Source organism: Hydra vulgaris, chromosome 06 (assembly GCF_038396675.1).
Source record: "Hydra vulgaris chromosome 06, alternate assembly HydraT2T_AEP".
Classification (NCBI taxonomy): Eukaryota; Metazoa; Cnidaria; class Hydrozoa; order Anthoathecata; family Hydridae; genus Hydra; species Hydra vulgaris.
The window spans coordinates 35,297,501-35,314,965 of NC_088925.1; the positions used below are offsets into that span (position 1 = coordinate 35,297,501).

Here is a 17,465-nt window from a genome sequence, read left to right on the forward strand (position 1 = left end):
TGGCTTGCATGATTGACTTGCATGATGCATGATTGGCAAACGTCAAATATCTTTCTGATTATGCCTTTATCTCTTAAGACTTTTTTTAATTAACTCAAGAAACCAAGTTAATCAAAAATAAGAAAATTTCTTTTGAAAAATGCAAACTAATCAAAAACAATTTTGAAGGGAGCAAATCAGAAAGTGACCTTACAACTTTGAAGGAAGCAGACAAATCAGAAAGTGACCTTACAATTTTGAAGGGAGCAGGCAAATCAGAAAGTGACCTTACAATTTTGAAGGGAGCAGGCAAATCAGAAAGTGACCTAACAGAAGTTCTCCAATTGAAATATTAAAAAAATACATACAAAATAATAAAATACTGCGTTTAGCCTGAACAAAAATATTACCTATTATTTTTAAATTTGTTATATAATTTTGTGTCTTTGAGACCAAACAAGATATTTTTGAGAATTTTTTTTGGATTTTATAAGGAATCTTTCTAAAATTTCCGAGTCTTAGGGTACTCTAATAATCTTTTTTATTCAAAAAATTTTAAAAATCCAGTATTATTTTATTATACACGTTTATAAAGTTTTACTTCATCTGAATAATATTTATTTTATTTTTAGGGCTGTGCTTGGTGCAGTGCCATGGTTAGGTCTTGGATATATATTCTCAAATTACTTCATTGTTCTTCTTGGTTTTTGGTCAGATCGAGATTACCCATCTGTTAAACCAGTGCAGTGTGTACGTTTATTTTTGGATTTATTATTATTGTACATAAATTATGATTTTTTTATTTTGTTCAATTTAACATTGGTTAACCTTTTCATGTAAACTTTTTTCATTATGTTGGTTTAAAAGATTGTATTTAATTTAAAATAAAGTTTTTGTTTAATTTAAAATAAAAAGTATTTATAAGTGTTGCATCATGTGATAAACAAAAATTATTTTTAGTAAATACTTTAAAATTATAGCGATATTAATTATAATGATAAAAACAAATAAAACTATAAATAAACAAAAAACCATGAAAAAATATATAAAATACAAAGGCAGCTAAATAATGAAATTAATTTTCTAATCAACAAAAAAACATTAAAAAAACCAAACAAAATTAGTTTAATAAAACAAAGTTTAAAATGAAAGTACTAAAACTTCCAGCTTTTGATTTAATAGAAAGGTATGAAAATAAAGATTGGTAGCACAGTAGTAATAGCAACAATAACGAGTTTCAACTTTACTTGCAGTTACATTCAACTAATCATGAGTAGTCTTTATTTTACTTAGTTTATTTGGTTGCAACACACTTGCAATTTTACACTGCACAGTGGGCCAGAGTTTATCAAAAGTCAAAACAAAAGGTCGTATATTGAGTTTTTTAATCATTTGCAATTAACATGCACATGTTCATAGCAATTAATGTTTATTTTATAATGCAATTAACCAACACTTTATAAAAAGATTTTCTGCCCCCACTTTCCCCCCCCCCCTCCCCCCCCCCAGGTCGCTGCATGTTGTCAAAGGTTGACTTGACCAAATTTTGAAAATTTAACAAAAAAATTACTTTACAAAAGTATATATGCAGTTTGCTTAAATTTTTTTATTTAAGTCATTGTTTTTAGTAATTAAATAAATAATTAACACCCGCTATCAATGTGTCAATCAATTAATTTTAATTGACCACAAGTCGTTGCAGTGTTGACCACAAACCGTTACACCATGCTGTAATGTTTGTGGTCAAAATAAATAAATTATAAAACCCACTGTTAATAAATAAAATTGAAATAATTTAAATGACAGTTTCAACATGACGAAGCAGTAAGATTTGTGTTATAAACTTTTAGACTAGTCCACAGATGAGCTGTTATCTGCTGCTATGATGCATCTCAAGATGGATAGAAGGTTAAAAGGTAGCTAATTCAGGAAATACTCAGTAGTAAAGATGATGGAGTAGTACAACAGGGTGATTGGTATAGTAATAATGAAGCACTTGCCCCGTTATTACAATGCAAATTATCCAAGAAACATTATCAAATATTGCGCAGTGGAGCCAAGGAAAGGAGATACAGTAAGATATATCCTTTATATAATTCAGTACAAGAGACAAAGGAGTACTGCATCCCTGCCTCTGGAATACAAGTAGTGGACTACTCAGCTAAGTAGGACTTCAAGGCATATTAAACCATATGACAAAGAGGATAATGGAAATTACCAATGCTTTTTCTCCAAATTCCAAACTTTTACTAATGAGCAAAGTTGGATTTGATAGCAGTACAGGACAATCTGTTTACAAACAGAAAACTGAAGATTGTACTCTTGAATATTCTTCTGTTGAGGAAAGTCTATTCCTGACTTTCTTGATACCACTTCAACTGTCTGTAGGTGCTACATCTGAAATTCTATGGGTTAATGAGAAGCCTTCATTAACTTTGTACTGTAGACCAATATGTTTTAGATATGTTAAAGGGAACAAAGATGTTCTTGTTCAGGAGCTTAATAAAAAAAAAAAGGTAGTGGATGTTCCTAGATCTGGCAGATCTAGAACATTCAACGGTGGTAATATAGCAAGACGTTTTTTCAGGGTATGCTTTTTAATAAATATTTAACCTTTCCTTATAAATAATATAATTTAAGCTAAACAATATACGATCTATAAAATATTTATAAATAAAATTGTTTTCAGGATTATTCTGTTTCTGCTGAAGTATTGGGTATCAACAAGGAACTAACCAAGCGTTTGTACATAATACTATGCACTGTCTAATATAAATTAAAAAGAGTATAGGGCCAAGGATAGAACCTTGAGGAACCTCTGAAGTTACAGAATAAGAAGAGTGCTGTCCATCGAGAACAACTTCTATAGTACGATTGGAAAGGAAGGATTCAATAATCTTAAAGATGTTGCCAGATACACTATAAGAAAAAAGCTTATGGAGAAAACCAGCATCCCAAACTTTATCAAAAGCTTTTGAAATGTCAAGAGCGATGGCCTTAACCTCTCCACCTTTATCTAATGCACGATAAAACCAATCAGTTATTACTGTTAGCAAATCAGCTGTAGAACGAGAAGATCGAAATCCATATTGATGGTCAGAAAGTAAGTTATTAGATTCAAGATGGGAAATTAAGTGTTTGTTAATTAAAGATTCAAAAACCTTGCTTATGATAGGAAGAAGACCAATGGGACGGTAGTTAGATGAATCAGATCACTCTCCAGAATTTTCGAAGATAGGGATAACAGATGCCGCTTTCCAGCAGGCTGGAAAACAAGACTCTGATAAGCACTTGTTGAATAGTTTTGAGAGTATAGACGACCACTCTGGAGAACGCTTCAGCAAGACAATAACAGCTATGTTGTCTGAGCCACAAGCTGTAGAAGAGTTATTATTAATACTATTAAAGGTTTTCCAGAAGTCATGAGAGCCTAATTTTTGAGATGAGATACGAGATTTCATGACCTGAGAATAGTGGGCTTTGGCGTTAGATAAAACCTTTTTACAATGGTTTCTAGCAGTAATAAACAAATGTCTGTTTTCTGGAGAGTTGTTTGGCTGATAAATATGGAAGTAACAGTTTCGATTGGCAATCGCAGCAGCACAGTGTGAGGAAAACCATGGAGGAGAGTGAGGCTTGACCTGAAATCGTCGAGAGGGAACAAAAGATTCCATGCCAGCCTGAATCCACGAAGTTATGTATAAAGCACATTTGTCGACAGGAAGATAAAAGATTTCTCCCCAAGGGCCATCACAAAGAAATAATCCCAGTCAGCTTTACTGTAGTTGTAAGAGGTTCGATTATAGGGGGATTCAGGTGATAAAGAAGAATGAGATATTAGTTTTAGAGAGATCAAACTGTGATCAGAAGCATCTAAGTGTGAATGTGGAAAAACTGAGCACTGACTAGGATCAGAAACAAGACATAAGTCGAGTAGAGAAGGTAAATTATTCGGGTTGTCTGGAAAGCGAGTTAGAAAGTCGACTATTTGAGTTAGGGATTGAGAAAAGCAAAAGTTGTGAGCTTTAATGTCTGCAGAATCACTGACACTAGAGCCAAGCTATTCAGAGTGGTGAGCATCAAAGTCACCAACAACAACTATATTAGCTGATGGATGAAGAGAGAGGCAAAAAAAAGAGTGCAGTCTTGAGATGAAAGAGAGCGATATAGAACAAAGAGAAAGGCGATAGAGTGAAGTGGTGCTAAACGAAAGCACATGAAAGAATAGTCTGTGGATTCAAACCTAGTTTCACGACAAATGGGTGAATTCTTACGAATTTAAATGCCCAAGCCAAGCATGTTGCTATTGGAGTCTTAACAAATTAAAGGAAGATAACCGTCAACATTAAGATTGCAAGATGAAACAGCTGAACTCAAATTAGTCTCACAAAGAGCAAGTAGGTCTGGTGAACTTTGCAAGAGATAAGACTCAACAGAAGAAAAGTTACTTCGAAGACCACGAATATTAGTGAGTGATAGATTTAGAGAACTTGGTGATGATGATGGTTTTTTGTGTTTTATAGTTTTTAGTACTTTATTCATTTTTAAATTGATTGAAGAACTTGACTCAAAGCATAGATAGTACTCAGAACACTGTTTAATAGCCCACGCAATTGCCTCATTACTATTAATAAACCTTAAGTCATAACAAAGGGCTTCAAATGTGGCCTTGACAATGCGCACCAAAAGTACAAACAGGGACACCATCCATGCGCAACATGGCACTGTTAATACTTTGATATTTTTCAGTTGTTGATGGAATCAGTCTCTCTGAGAGCTACCTCAGAGTTTGGGAAACCTGAATGCCAGCCGGCCTCAGAACCATAAAATGGAATTTTAGAGGTGTACCCTCATTAGGAGATAATAGAGTGAGTTGCCTTTTCATAAAAACAGAGACACAAGCAAAACCCATGCATTGAGTCATAAAGATTCAGCACTCAACATCCTAAACTGGAAACAATGTATTAAAAATACATCTGTGCCAGCCTATTAGATGAAGAAGGGGTGCGAGGCTGGTCAACAGATAGAATCTGTTTACCCCTTAAGTCTTTGCCTAGGAGCCTTCTACAAGACAGTAGCTGGATGCATTTAACATCTGCCCAAGATGAGTATTTTTATCAAGACACCATCTCTAACTTCCTCTTCGTCTTACTCTTCCTCTTTGTTTTCTTCCTCGCCATCTAATAAACAAAATTGTCAAGGACACATATTTTATTATTATCTAAACATTAATATTTTGTGCATGGAGCACAGCAGGAATATGTGACAACTTAAAAAGAATGTAATATTGGTTTTACACCGAAATTATAAACAAAAGTAAATTTTCTAAAATATTTCTAAAATATTTAAAAAATTTTTACTACAGCTATTTATACATGATTATAAAAGGTTTGAGTTTTTAAAAAACAGCAAAACATGTGTCACATCCCTGCTCAAAAAAAAGGTGCTAGTGTAAATATGCAGCTTTTTACATTTTTTTCAGCTTTTCTTTTAAATAAAGTAAATATGTTTTGAACCCATATTATAATTACTTCAATTAGTTTGATATGAAGAATATAATTGTATTAATAAAATTACAAAAGAAGGTCTAAACATTCTGCTAGAAGAGCAAGTTTCTTCTTTGATTCAGAACTTCACCTCATTGAAGTAATAATGGGGTCTGATGAGCGTAGCAATCTTCGCATTACATCTTCATTTGTAACTTTTCTAGAAAATGTTCTCGAAAATTTTTAACTCTAAGTATTTCAGCAAAAGTTTCATGGCTTCTAAATGCTCTTTATACTGTGTTTTTATCTTTGGTTGTACCAGAGCCACCTCTTTTTGGTACATTAACAAGTCCAATCTTTAAATCTTTAATTTTTTCCTGAATTTCTTTTTTTTTTAACTTGCAACTCTTTTTTTTCAGGAGTGTTTGCGTGAAAAAACCTGCTATCATTGTACATCCGTAATCACCTGATCTTCTTTGTCCAATATGTAACAGACATTCAAAACAATGAATATAGAGATGGAGAGTGTGGATTCTCAGGTCTAAAGATATCTGATTAGGTTGTCTATTGTAAACAATTACAAAGTCATTCATTTTTTTAGGATTTTATCTGCTTATATTGCAAACTTGATAAGGTTCAATTAATGGAGAAAAATGAGTGGAAACTTTCCCATCAATCATAGTACATTCAAACTTGTGCTTGACTTGAAATAAGTCTATAGTTGTTGTTTTGAGTTTAGTTGACATAAAAAAAAATCATATTCTGCTTTAACAATTTGCTAAATTTGCATTAAAACAGGATAACAATATTGGGTTAAAGATGTTTTGGCGTTAGAGAAATGAATAACATTAGTTTCCTGTACTTAAAGTTGCATAGGTACTGACGCGAAAGAAACAAAGATTCTTCAACTAGAACTGGCAATCTGTTCTCTTCATCTTCAGTTCTCTGTTTATAAACAGACTATCTAGATGAACAATTGAATCTAATTTTGCCTATAAAAAGAAGTATTGCAAGGCTCAGGTAGTTTCGATTTATCCATAACTTTCCAAATCCTGTTTGTTGTGTGATCCATTATTCGTTGAAGGTTCACAGTAGCACTGTAGTTTGATGTGACAATCTCGGAATCTGGAATGCAATCACTTTGAGCTTTCACAATGAAATTGTAGGCATAAGATGGCATAACCTTTATCTTAGGTCCCTTGATAGATATTTTTATAGTCAGTCTTACATTAAAGCTAAAACTTCTTTTGTGCTAAGTCGCACGTTATATATTACAGGATCCATCAGTTTTACTTTTCATCAAATATTTTAAAACTTTGGCATCTTTAAATTTTCCTTCTTTATTCAGAATAAGGGCATGAAACAGACTCTCAGTGGTAACACGTAATTATTCAGTAATCTCTGACAATCTTTTTTTCTTAGACCTTGTTGAGAAATCTTGAAATGATTGCACTTCAAAGGTGCACCTTGTTGTGTGTTTTTTATCCTAACTTGCTGTTGAAGTTTATTTACAATAAATTACATATTAAACCATTTCTTGTATCAATTTATAAATCTTCCTTTTTGTCTACCTGTTGCATTCTCTTTCTTTTTAAAGTTTTTCATGAATTTTTTGGTTAACCTCATCTGATTGTAGTTTGGATAACATTGAGAAATCAATATACAAATTTCGGTTTTTGCTTCCTTACTAATTAAACTTTTTTAGTTTAAGTATATCATGTTTGGATCGGCCCTATTGGTACAAAAGCAAACAGAAGCAGTCAAAACTTTTTTAAAAATTTTCTATAAAAAACATTCTTTCAAAAGCAAAAAATTTAATAGTGGGCATACCTGTATTTTCAAACAATTTATAATAAAGTGTATTTATAAGTAAGTTTAATTTATAGTAAAGTGTTCAACATGCACTTAATTGTATCTTTTTCATTAAATGAAAATTTAAAAATTTAGTGGACCGTTTTGTGTATTTAGTGAACTGTGATATAACAAGTTTTAGAACTGTTTTAACTGTTTGAACTGTGATATATTTTTTGTGTATAATAAGAACTGTTTTAGATATAACAAGAACTGTTTTGTGTATAATAAGAACTGTTTTAGATATAACAAGAACTGTTTTGTATAAAATGTTTGGGTTTTAAAAAAATTCATTGAAAAATGGTTTTAACTCATCATAAAAATAAGAACTGTTTTAGATATAACAAGAACTGTTTTGTGTATAATAGGAACTGTTTTAGATATAACAAGAACTGTTTTGTGTATAATAGGAACTGTTTTAAATATAACAAGAACTGTTTTGTGTATAATAGGAACTGTTTTAGATATAACAAGAACTGTTTTGTGTATAATAGGAACTGTTTTAGATATAACAAGAACTGTTTTGTGTATAATAGGAACTGTTTTAGATATAACAAGAACTGTTTTGTGTATAATAGGAACTGTTTTAGATATAACAAGAACTGTTTTGTGTATAATAGGAACTGTTTTAAATATAACAAGAACTGTTTTGTGTATAATAGGAACTGTTTTAGATATAACAAGAACTGTTTTGTGTAAAATGTTTGGGTTTTAAAAAAATCATTGAGAAATGGTTTTAACTCATCGTAAAAATTTCTTTTTGTATATATTTTTATTGAATATGTTTTTGATATTATTTAAATTGTAACATTATTTAACAACTGATGGCAGCCCATAAAAGTTTATTTTTTTAATTTTAATATTATTTAATAACTGATGGCAGCCCACTTGCTTGATTAAAATTTAGCTATTATTTGTAACAATTATTATAAAAACTTATATTGTTTGGAAAAGAATGGTACAAAAGACCTCATTACCAATTAAATTTTGTACATTACAAGTTAATGTAGTTTTACACAAATAGTTGAGCAGTCATAATTAACTTTTTTAATTTACAAAATCATTGATATTCAGTTTTGGTCTAAAGTATAAAAAGTAAATTATCCTAAAGCCAAAATAAAATTAAAGTCCTTGGAATCTTAAAACACGCTTTCATCAGCAGACACCAAAATATAGAAAAAGCTTTACATATACACCTATATATAAAGTTGCCTATATATAAAGCCTATATATAAAGTTGCCTATATATAATAACGTATACACCTATATATAAAGTTGTCTATATACACCTATCTATATACACATCTCAAGTTACTGCCGTGTTCCAAAGTTGTTAATGCTATCAGTGTCAATTACTTCAAAGCAAAGTTCGATAAGTTATCCCACGATTACCACAGTACATCTTTTTCCAAGCAATCATGCCCGACCTATAGAACACTCCTATTTAGTGTAATTTAACTACTAACTAGCTAAAGTATAAAAAGTAAATTTTTCTGAAACGTAAAATTTTTCTGCATTAAAATCATATTTATTTAGTTAAACCATCAAGTTTTGAAAAGAACTTCAGATGGTTTAGAAATATCAAAAAGTGTTAATATTATTACTTCTGAGTTGAATAAAAAAAAAAATGAAATTTGCTGAAAATGGTATGAAGTTACTAATACCCAGCATTATTTATCTTTGTGGGGATGTTCAAAATGGAAAAAATACCCAATGCAACATAGAATTGGAATCAAGTACAGAACATGTTGCTTCAAGTATTAAAGAATTTACTGATGATTATAAATTTATTTGAGAATAGTAAAAAAAGTATTTTATCAACTTGTTGCTATCAGGTTTAGGGCAGTTTTGGCCAAAATTTTAGTGTTTTTTTGTTCCTAGGCTCCAATCAATGCAATTTTTTGCAAAACATCCTTATTTGACATAAGTATAAAAATATAAATATTTAGAGTTTGTTCCATGTCTAAAAGTCAGGTATTTCAAACATCGAAAAATGCTGGATCTGTTCCTGATTGTGTATTTTAAAGCTTAGTTTAGATATTACTAAAAATGTACACAACTATTTTTAACATGAAATGCATTTAGTCAACTTCTTTAAATTTTGTTATTTTTATATCTACATTTTTTCACTATATAATCTGCTTTTATCTTTTTTTGTTGTTCACTTTATAATCTAATCTGTTTTTATCTTTTTTTATTGTTCACTATATAGTTGTTTTATCTTTTTTATTGTTCACTATATAATCTGTTTTTATCTTTTTTGATTGTTCACTATATAATCTGCTTTTATCTTTTTTTATTGTTCACTATATAATCTGTTTTAGAAAATTTATTTTGTCTAATCTGTTTTATTAGTTTTATTAAAAATAATATGTTTGTAGAATCTTTTTTTAATGCATTTTTAATATATGACTATATGGTACAGAGTAAAATTAATTTAAGATTAGTGATTTTTTTTTTAATTGTATAAAGTATATATACTTCAATAAAGTTATCCGTGTACTGCCCCTACTCCCCTTATCTTAAATGTTTTATTTATTAACTGGAATCATGTTTTTGGAGATTTTATCTCTTAATTTATATAACTAATATATTGTTTCCTGATAACAAAAATATAGGATAGAAAATTTTAAACCCGGCAGCCACAGTAGTACACAATGTGCCATTTATAGTTATAAACTAATCAATGCAGTGACACCAAGCAGTATTCGACAAAATTTTTAAAAAATAAAGATAAATAGATAAAGCTATAATGCAATATTGTAAAAGAAAATAAGGTATTACCATACTAGCTATTTCTACATACATATACACAAGGGCTATGACTTTTTTTCAACCCCATACTCCTGTACTGTAGTTTGATGAACTTTTACCTAAAAAGCACGAAATGAACTATTATTTGCATATCTTTTGAAAAAGTTCACCCTGCCATTGAAAAATCGATTTTTAAATACGCAAACCAGTTTTTATTGTCGTCATCATTCAAATTTATTTAAATTCAGTTAAATATTTTAATGATTATATATTTTTCAGTCAATGTATGTGTATCTTAAAAACTGTCTCAAAGATTTTTTATTTAAAAAAAAATATACTTATTAAAATATTTAACTGAATTTAAATAAATTTCAATGATGATGACAATAAAAACCGGTTTGCGTAGTTAAAAATTGATTTTTCAATGGCAGGGTAAACTTTTTTCAAAAGATATGCAAATAATAATTCATTTCATGCTTTTTTAGGTAAAAGTTCATCAAACTAAGTACAGAAACATGGGGTTGAAAAAAAGTCATAATCCTAATATACACACACACGCACGCAAACACACACACTCACACACTTACTTTTGTAATTTAGGTTAGTACTGACATTTTACACAATATATTTTCACACTTTAAGTTTTAAAATGTTTAAAAATATTAAAATTATTTAAGTGTTTTTATTTTAAATTTCTTTTAATTTCAAATTTTTAATTTTCTTTGATTTTTATTTGAAATTTCTTTTTAGTTCTTATTTGCTCTGTGCTTCACCATTTTAAACGATATTTTATCAATGGCTATTACTTATGAGAGTTTACCAAGTGAGTGTTTTTTTAATGTTTTACAATATAAATGTGTTTTTTATTTTTTAAGCAAGTTTATTTACATTTTGTAACAATTTAAAACAATAGAATTTTAGTTTACAGTAGAACTGTAGGGGAGAGTGGGGAGAAATGGTCCACCATTTTTACTTTTTTACTAAAAGCTACATAAAAACATAAATAACAACTTAGGGATGTTTGTTATATTTCTCAATAGAGTGACCATTTATTTCAAAATATAGTCTATAAAAAAAAAAATTATCATACATAAGAAAAAATAAAAAATAATAACTGTCTGCCCTTCTCAACAGCAGTTACAACATCTATCATAACTGACTCTGAGACTTTGCCTTTATCAGTTTTCTTTATGTAAACTCGAGGCATTATTACCTGGAAAAAGAAAAAAAATATGTTTGTTATTAACTATATTTTGACTTTTAAAAATCTAGGTTAGATCTAGAGCAAGATCAACTTAAAGTAGAACCAGCATAAATAATTAACAGATTTATTACAGTAAAGATAAGAATACATCTATATAGATTTAAAATGCTAATTATAAGCATATCAACCCTATAGAAATCTACTGCCAATCATGAATCAAATAAATGGGGAGAAACGGACCTCTTGTGGACCATTTCTCCCCACTGGTGCCTGAATTGGTTAAAGCACTATAAAATTTTTATTTATTAAATTTGTAAGACAAAAGTTATAAATTATTATAAAGAAATGTTGTGATTAATCCAGACATTTATAAAGTTTGCTCTTGAGTAAAATCTATTAAGTAAAATCTTTAAGATCTATTAAAAGCTTCTAATAAATTTCTGGTTATAGTGGATCCATAAGAAAACAACTCTTCTCAATGCAAACTTCGATATTTTTTAAGTGGCTTCACTTCATTCAACGATTCTTTGAATTGCTATAAAAGTGCCAAAGAATATGATATATAATGCCATATAAAAGGAAGGAAACAAGTGCAAGCATAATCTGGCTTTTACTGAAAAATTGCCTTAACAAAGAGATAAAAACAAATGTTAGATTTAAAAAATAATATAATTTCTGTGAAAGTTTAATATTTAATCAGAGACACTTTTGATGTTGTTAAGTTAGTAATGTTGTTAGACAATAGCTTTGCTTCATGGTCTGAAATATGCAGGCAAAATTTTGTTTAAATTGTAAGCAAATAATTATTAAGAATAGGTTGGGGAAAAATAATTTTACCAAGTGTACAAGTTGCCCTTTTTTTGTAATAAATAAAATTCTTAATTTTATAATAATTTTTTTCCAAAGTTTTGCGGAAGTCCCAGCCAGTTTAACTTTTTATTAATATAGATTTTAAGAAACTACTATAGCCCAAATGTTGTTTTCTATTTTAATATGAAAGTTCTGTTTCTTTTTTAAAACTGAATGTTTACATTAAAATAAGAAAGCAATCTTTAATAACAAATTAGCAACAATTTATTCATACAAGTCCTTGTGGATGTAATTATTCTAAAGCAAATAAAATCTTCAATCACAAAATTAAGTGAAATTGCTGCCAAGAACAAATGCAGGGCAAAAGGAGAATTTCCATAAATAAATTTATTTACAGATAATAAAGTGTAATTTGTAAAAAAACAATTAGCAATTTTTCGCTATAATTTTATCGTTCCATATTTCTTCATATTTCACATATTTCTTCATATACCACATATTTCTTCATATTTTGCATATTTCTTCGTACTTCACATATTTCTTCGTATTTCGCATATTTCTTCGTATTTCATATATTTCTTCATATTTCACATATTTCTTCATATTTCACATATTTCAAAAATTTCTTCAAATATAGTTGTTATTTGTATATTGATAATAGTACCAAAATCTTGGTACCTAAAAAAGCATGATTTAAATAAAAAAAACTATATTAAAATTTTTTTTTTGCAGAAATTAACTTCTGTTTAGAGAACCCCTGCATAGGACTATTATGAACAAGACATACTTTTATATCAGAAACTGCAAAAATATTATATTTTTGTTTAAACAAAGTTGAAAGGTTTACTTAACACATACTATTTTAAAACAATTTACTATGAAAGAAAAAACTATGAATTTAGTTTGGATTAACTCCTCAATCCCTCGCTACACCTATATACATGCCAAAGTTTAGAAACACCAACTCAAGTAAGCTGAAATTTTTACTAATGTGCTTTATATAATATTTAATTAATATTTATTTCAGAAAGCTTTTGAAATATGTTTCTACTAAAACTTACAAAATTACAATTTTTCAATAAAATAGTTTCAATATGATCTATTCGATGACATGTCTATTTCCTTTTAAAACAACATTGCAGTGACGAGGCATCAAATGAATCACCTAAGTTTCTATTAACATCCTGAGGAATACCAACATTTTTTAATCAAAGCTAATAAATGGTCTTTCATCCTCAAACAAAAATCATCAGCAGGATTGGAATCAGGGTTCTGTATCAGGGCACTGTTAAGGCCATTTAAGACATTTGATTTTTTGTAATTTAAAATGATCTTTAATAAATCTGGCGCAATGGTTAGGTTCAGTATGTTGTAAGATCTGTTTGCAAGTCATTATATACTTTGAATGTAACAGTATATTGTTCTTCAATTTTGAATTAATCCTCTGGTTTAAGAGATTCTATCTGTTAACCAGCCCTGCACCCCTTCTTCATCTATTAGGCTGGCACAGATGTATTTATAATACATTGTTTCCAGTTTAGGATGTTGAATGCTGGATCTTCATGACTCAATGCATGGGTTTTGCTTGTGTCTCTGTTTTTATGAATAGGCAACTCACTCTATTATCTCCTAATGAGGGTACACCTCTAAAATTCCATTTTATGGTTCTGAGGCCGGCTGGCATTCAGGTTTCCCAAACTCTGTGGTAGCTCTCAGAGAGGCTGATTCCATCAACAGCTGAAAAATATCAAAGTATTAACAGTGCCATGTTGTGCATGGATGGTGTCCCTGTTTGTACTTTTGGTGCGCATTGTCAAGACCACATTTGAAGCCCTTTGTTATGACTTAAGGTTTATTAATAGTAATGAGGCAATTGCGTGGGCTATTAAACAGTGAACTGAGTACTGTCTATAATTTGAGTCAAGTTCTTTAACAAATTTAAAATTGAACAAAGAATCAAAAAACTATAAAACACAAAAAACCATCATCATCACCAAGTTTTCTAAAACCTGTCATTCACTAATATTCATGGTCTTCGAAGTAACTTTTTTTCTGTTAAATCTTATCTCTTGCAAAGTTCACCAGACCTACCTACTAATTTGAGTTTGGCTGTCTTATCTTGTGATCTCAGTGTTGATGGTTATCTTCCTTTAATTCGTAAAGACTTTAATAGTCACATGCTTGGCCTGGGCATTTACATTCGTAAGAATTCACCCATTTGTTGTGAAACTAGGTTTGAATCCACAGGCTATTCTTTTATGTACATTCGTTTAGCACCACTCTATCGCCTCTCTCTTTGTTCTATATCACTTTCCTTCATCTCAAGACTGCACTCTTTTTGATGTTATTTCTGATCATATTGACCAACCCTCTCTCTTTATCTATCAGCCAGTATTGTTGTTGTTGGTTACTTTAATGCTCATCACACTGAATGGCTCAGCTCTGGTGTCAGTGTCTCTGCAGGCATTAAGGCCCATAACTTTTGCTATTCTTAATCTCTAGCTCAAATAGTCAGCTTTCCAACTCGCTTTCCAGACAACTCAAATCATTTACCTTCTCTACTCGACTTATGCCTTGTTTCTGATCCTAGACAGTGCTCAGTTTCTTCACATTCAACCTTAGATGCTTCCAATAATGGTTTAATCTCTCCAAAACTATTATCTCATTTTTCTTCAATGATCTTTCTACCTTAAAGCTGACTGGCACTCTTTTCGTGATTTTCTTCGTAATAGCCCTTGGGTAGAAATCTTTCAACTTCCTGCTGATAAATGTGCTTCTTACATAACTTCTTGGATTCAGGCTGGCATGGAATTTTTTATTCCCTTTCGACGATCAAGTCAAGCCTCACTCTTCTCCATGGTTTATCTCACATTGTGCTGCTGCAATTTCCAATCAAAATCATTACTTCCATATCTATCAGCAAAACAATTCTCCAGAAAACAGACATCTGTTATTTACTGCTAGAAACCATTGTAAAAAGGTTTTGTCTAATGCCAAAGCCCGCTATTCTCAGGTCATAATATCTTGTATTTCATCTTAAAAATTAGGCTCTTGTGACTCCTGGAGAATCTTTAACAGTATCACTGATTAGGGTAATTCTGTTATTCCAACTCTCTTGTACACTTCAGATTTTGCCACCTCACCTAAAGTCAAAGCTGAATTGTTTGCTAAGAACTTTTCATCAATATCATTTTTTGATTCTTCTAGTTGCGTTCTACCTGATATTGCCAACAAACAGGTTGATCCATTGCTTGACATTCGTATCACTCCAGCTTCTGTATCTAATGTGATTTCCTACTTAGACTCTTCTACAACTTTTGATCCTGACAACATACCTGTTATAGTCTTGCAGAAGTGTTCTTTAGAGCTGTCGTCTATACTTTCAAAACTATTTAACAAGTGTTTATCAGAGTCTTGCTTTCCAGCCTGCTGGAAATTGGCATCTGTTATCCGTATTTTCAAAAATTCTGAAAAGCAATCTGTCTCGTTTAAGTACCATCTTATTAGTCTTCTTCCTATCATAAGCAAGGTTTTTGAATCTTTAATTAACAAACAAATCTCTTGTTTTGAATCCAATAACTTACTTCCTGATCATCTATATGAATTTTGATCTTCTCATTCTATAGCTGATTTACTAACAGTAATAACATTAGATAGAAGTGGAGAGGTTAAGGCTATTGCTCTTGACATTTCAAAGCTTTTGATAAAGTTTGGCATGGTGATCTTCTCTATAAGCTTTCTTCTTACAGTGTATCAGGTAACATCTTTAAATTTATTGAATCCTTTCTTTCTAATCATAGTATAAAAGTTGACCTCAATGGACAGCACTATTCTTCATATTTTGTAACTTCATGGGTTCCTTATGGTTCAATCCTTGACCCTATTCTCTTTTTAATTTACATTAACGATCTTCCAGATATTCTCACATCAAGGTGGCATTGTTTGCTGATGGTACAACCTTTTATTCTTATCTTGATAAGAAGCTAACACTCTCTGATTGCTTGGAGCGGGCATTTGAGCTTGAAAAGAATCTCACTTCTGCTACATTATGGGACTCACAGTGACTGGTGAACTTTAATTCAGATGAAACCCAATTTTTTTCAGCCAATCGTTACTGCAATAATTTAGATCTTCCTATATTTATGAATGGTGATGTACTCGACAAGTCATCTACCCTTCATCTTCTAGGATTAACATTTACTTCCTATCTTTCTTGGAAACCATATATCAAGTAGATTGCAAAATTAGCATCTGCTAAAGTTGCATCTCTTTATCGTGCTCGCCACTTTTTTCTCTAATAGTGGTTGCTTGCAGCCTTGTTGGAAGCGAAGATTTAAAAAACAAAAAGATAGTATGTCTTATATTGTATGTCTGAAATATCTGATTCTATCAATACTGAATAGCATAAACTTTGATTCATCAGAGAAAAGGATTTTCGACCAGTCGTTAATTGTCAAACTAAGATAATATTTTGCAAAAAAAAAGTAGTAATAATTTATTTAAATTCTAAATAAAATAATTAAATTAAAAACAGCAAGAAAAAAAAAATTATAATTAAGATAATTAAAATAAAAAGCCAACCTGTTAGAGGAAGGCATCAGGTTGGCAAAAAAATTTGATACAAAGGTTTAACCATAAAACATAAAAATGAGCGGGTCTGAAACACTTCTAGGTGTGCAGTTAGGTTGACATTGTTGAATGCGTATATATATATATATATATATATATATATATATATATATATATATATACATATTGTATATATATATTATATATATATAATATATATATATAGTATATATACATATATATTTATTTATATATATATATTTTATATATATATATATGTATATATATATATATATATATGTATATATATATATATATATATATATATATATATATATATATATATATATATATATGTATATATATATTTATATATATATATATATATATATATATATATATATATATATATATATATATACATATTGTATATATATATTATATATATATAATATATATATATATAGTATATATACATATATATTTATTTATATATATATATTTTATATATATATATATATGTATATATATATATATATATATATATGTATATATATATATATATATATATATATATATATATATATATATATATATATATATATATGTATATATATATTTATATATATATATATATATATATATATATATATATATATATATATATATATATATATATATATATATATATAAACATGTACATATATATATATGTATACATATAAATTTGTCTTATATGTATAAATATAAATATTTATATATAAATTTTTGGATCTTTTGTTATATAGCTTGTTTTAAATAATTTGCTTTTC

The 17,465-nt window shown here is 29.3% G+C and overlaps 1 protein-coding gene across 1 annotated transcript in view; it reads left to right on the plus strand.

Annotated features, from left to right (window-relative positions):
• Window positions 1-17,465, plus strand: part of LOC136081801 (uncharacterized) — a 51,506-nt gene that overhangs the window by 21,846 nt on the left and 12,195 nt on the right. The window contains exons 3-4 of the mRNA XM_065799968.1: window positions 612-729; window positions 10,821-10,893. Coding sequence (XP_065656040.1) covers window positions 612-729; window positions 10,821-10,893 — 191 coding nt within the window. The remainder of the gene's footprint in view (window positions 1-611; window positions 730-10,820; window positions 10,894-17,465) is intronic.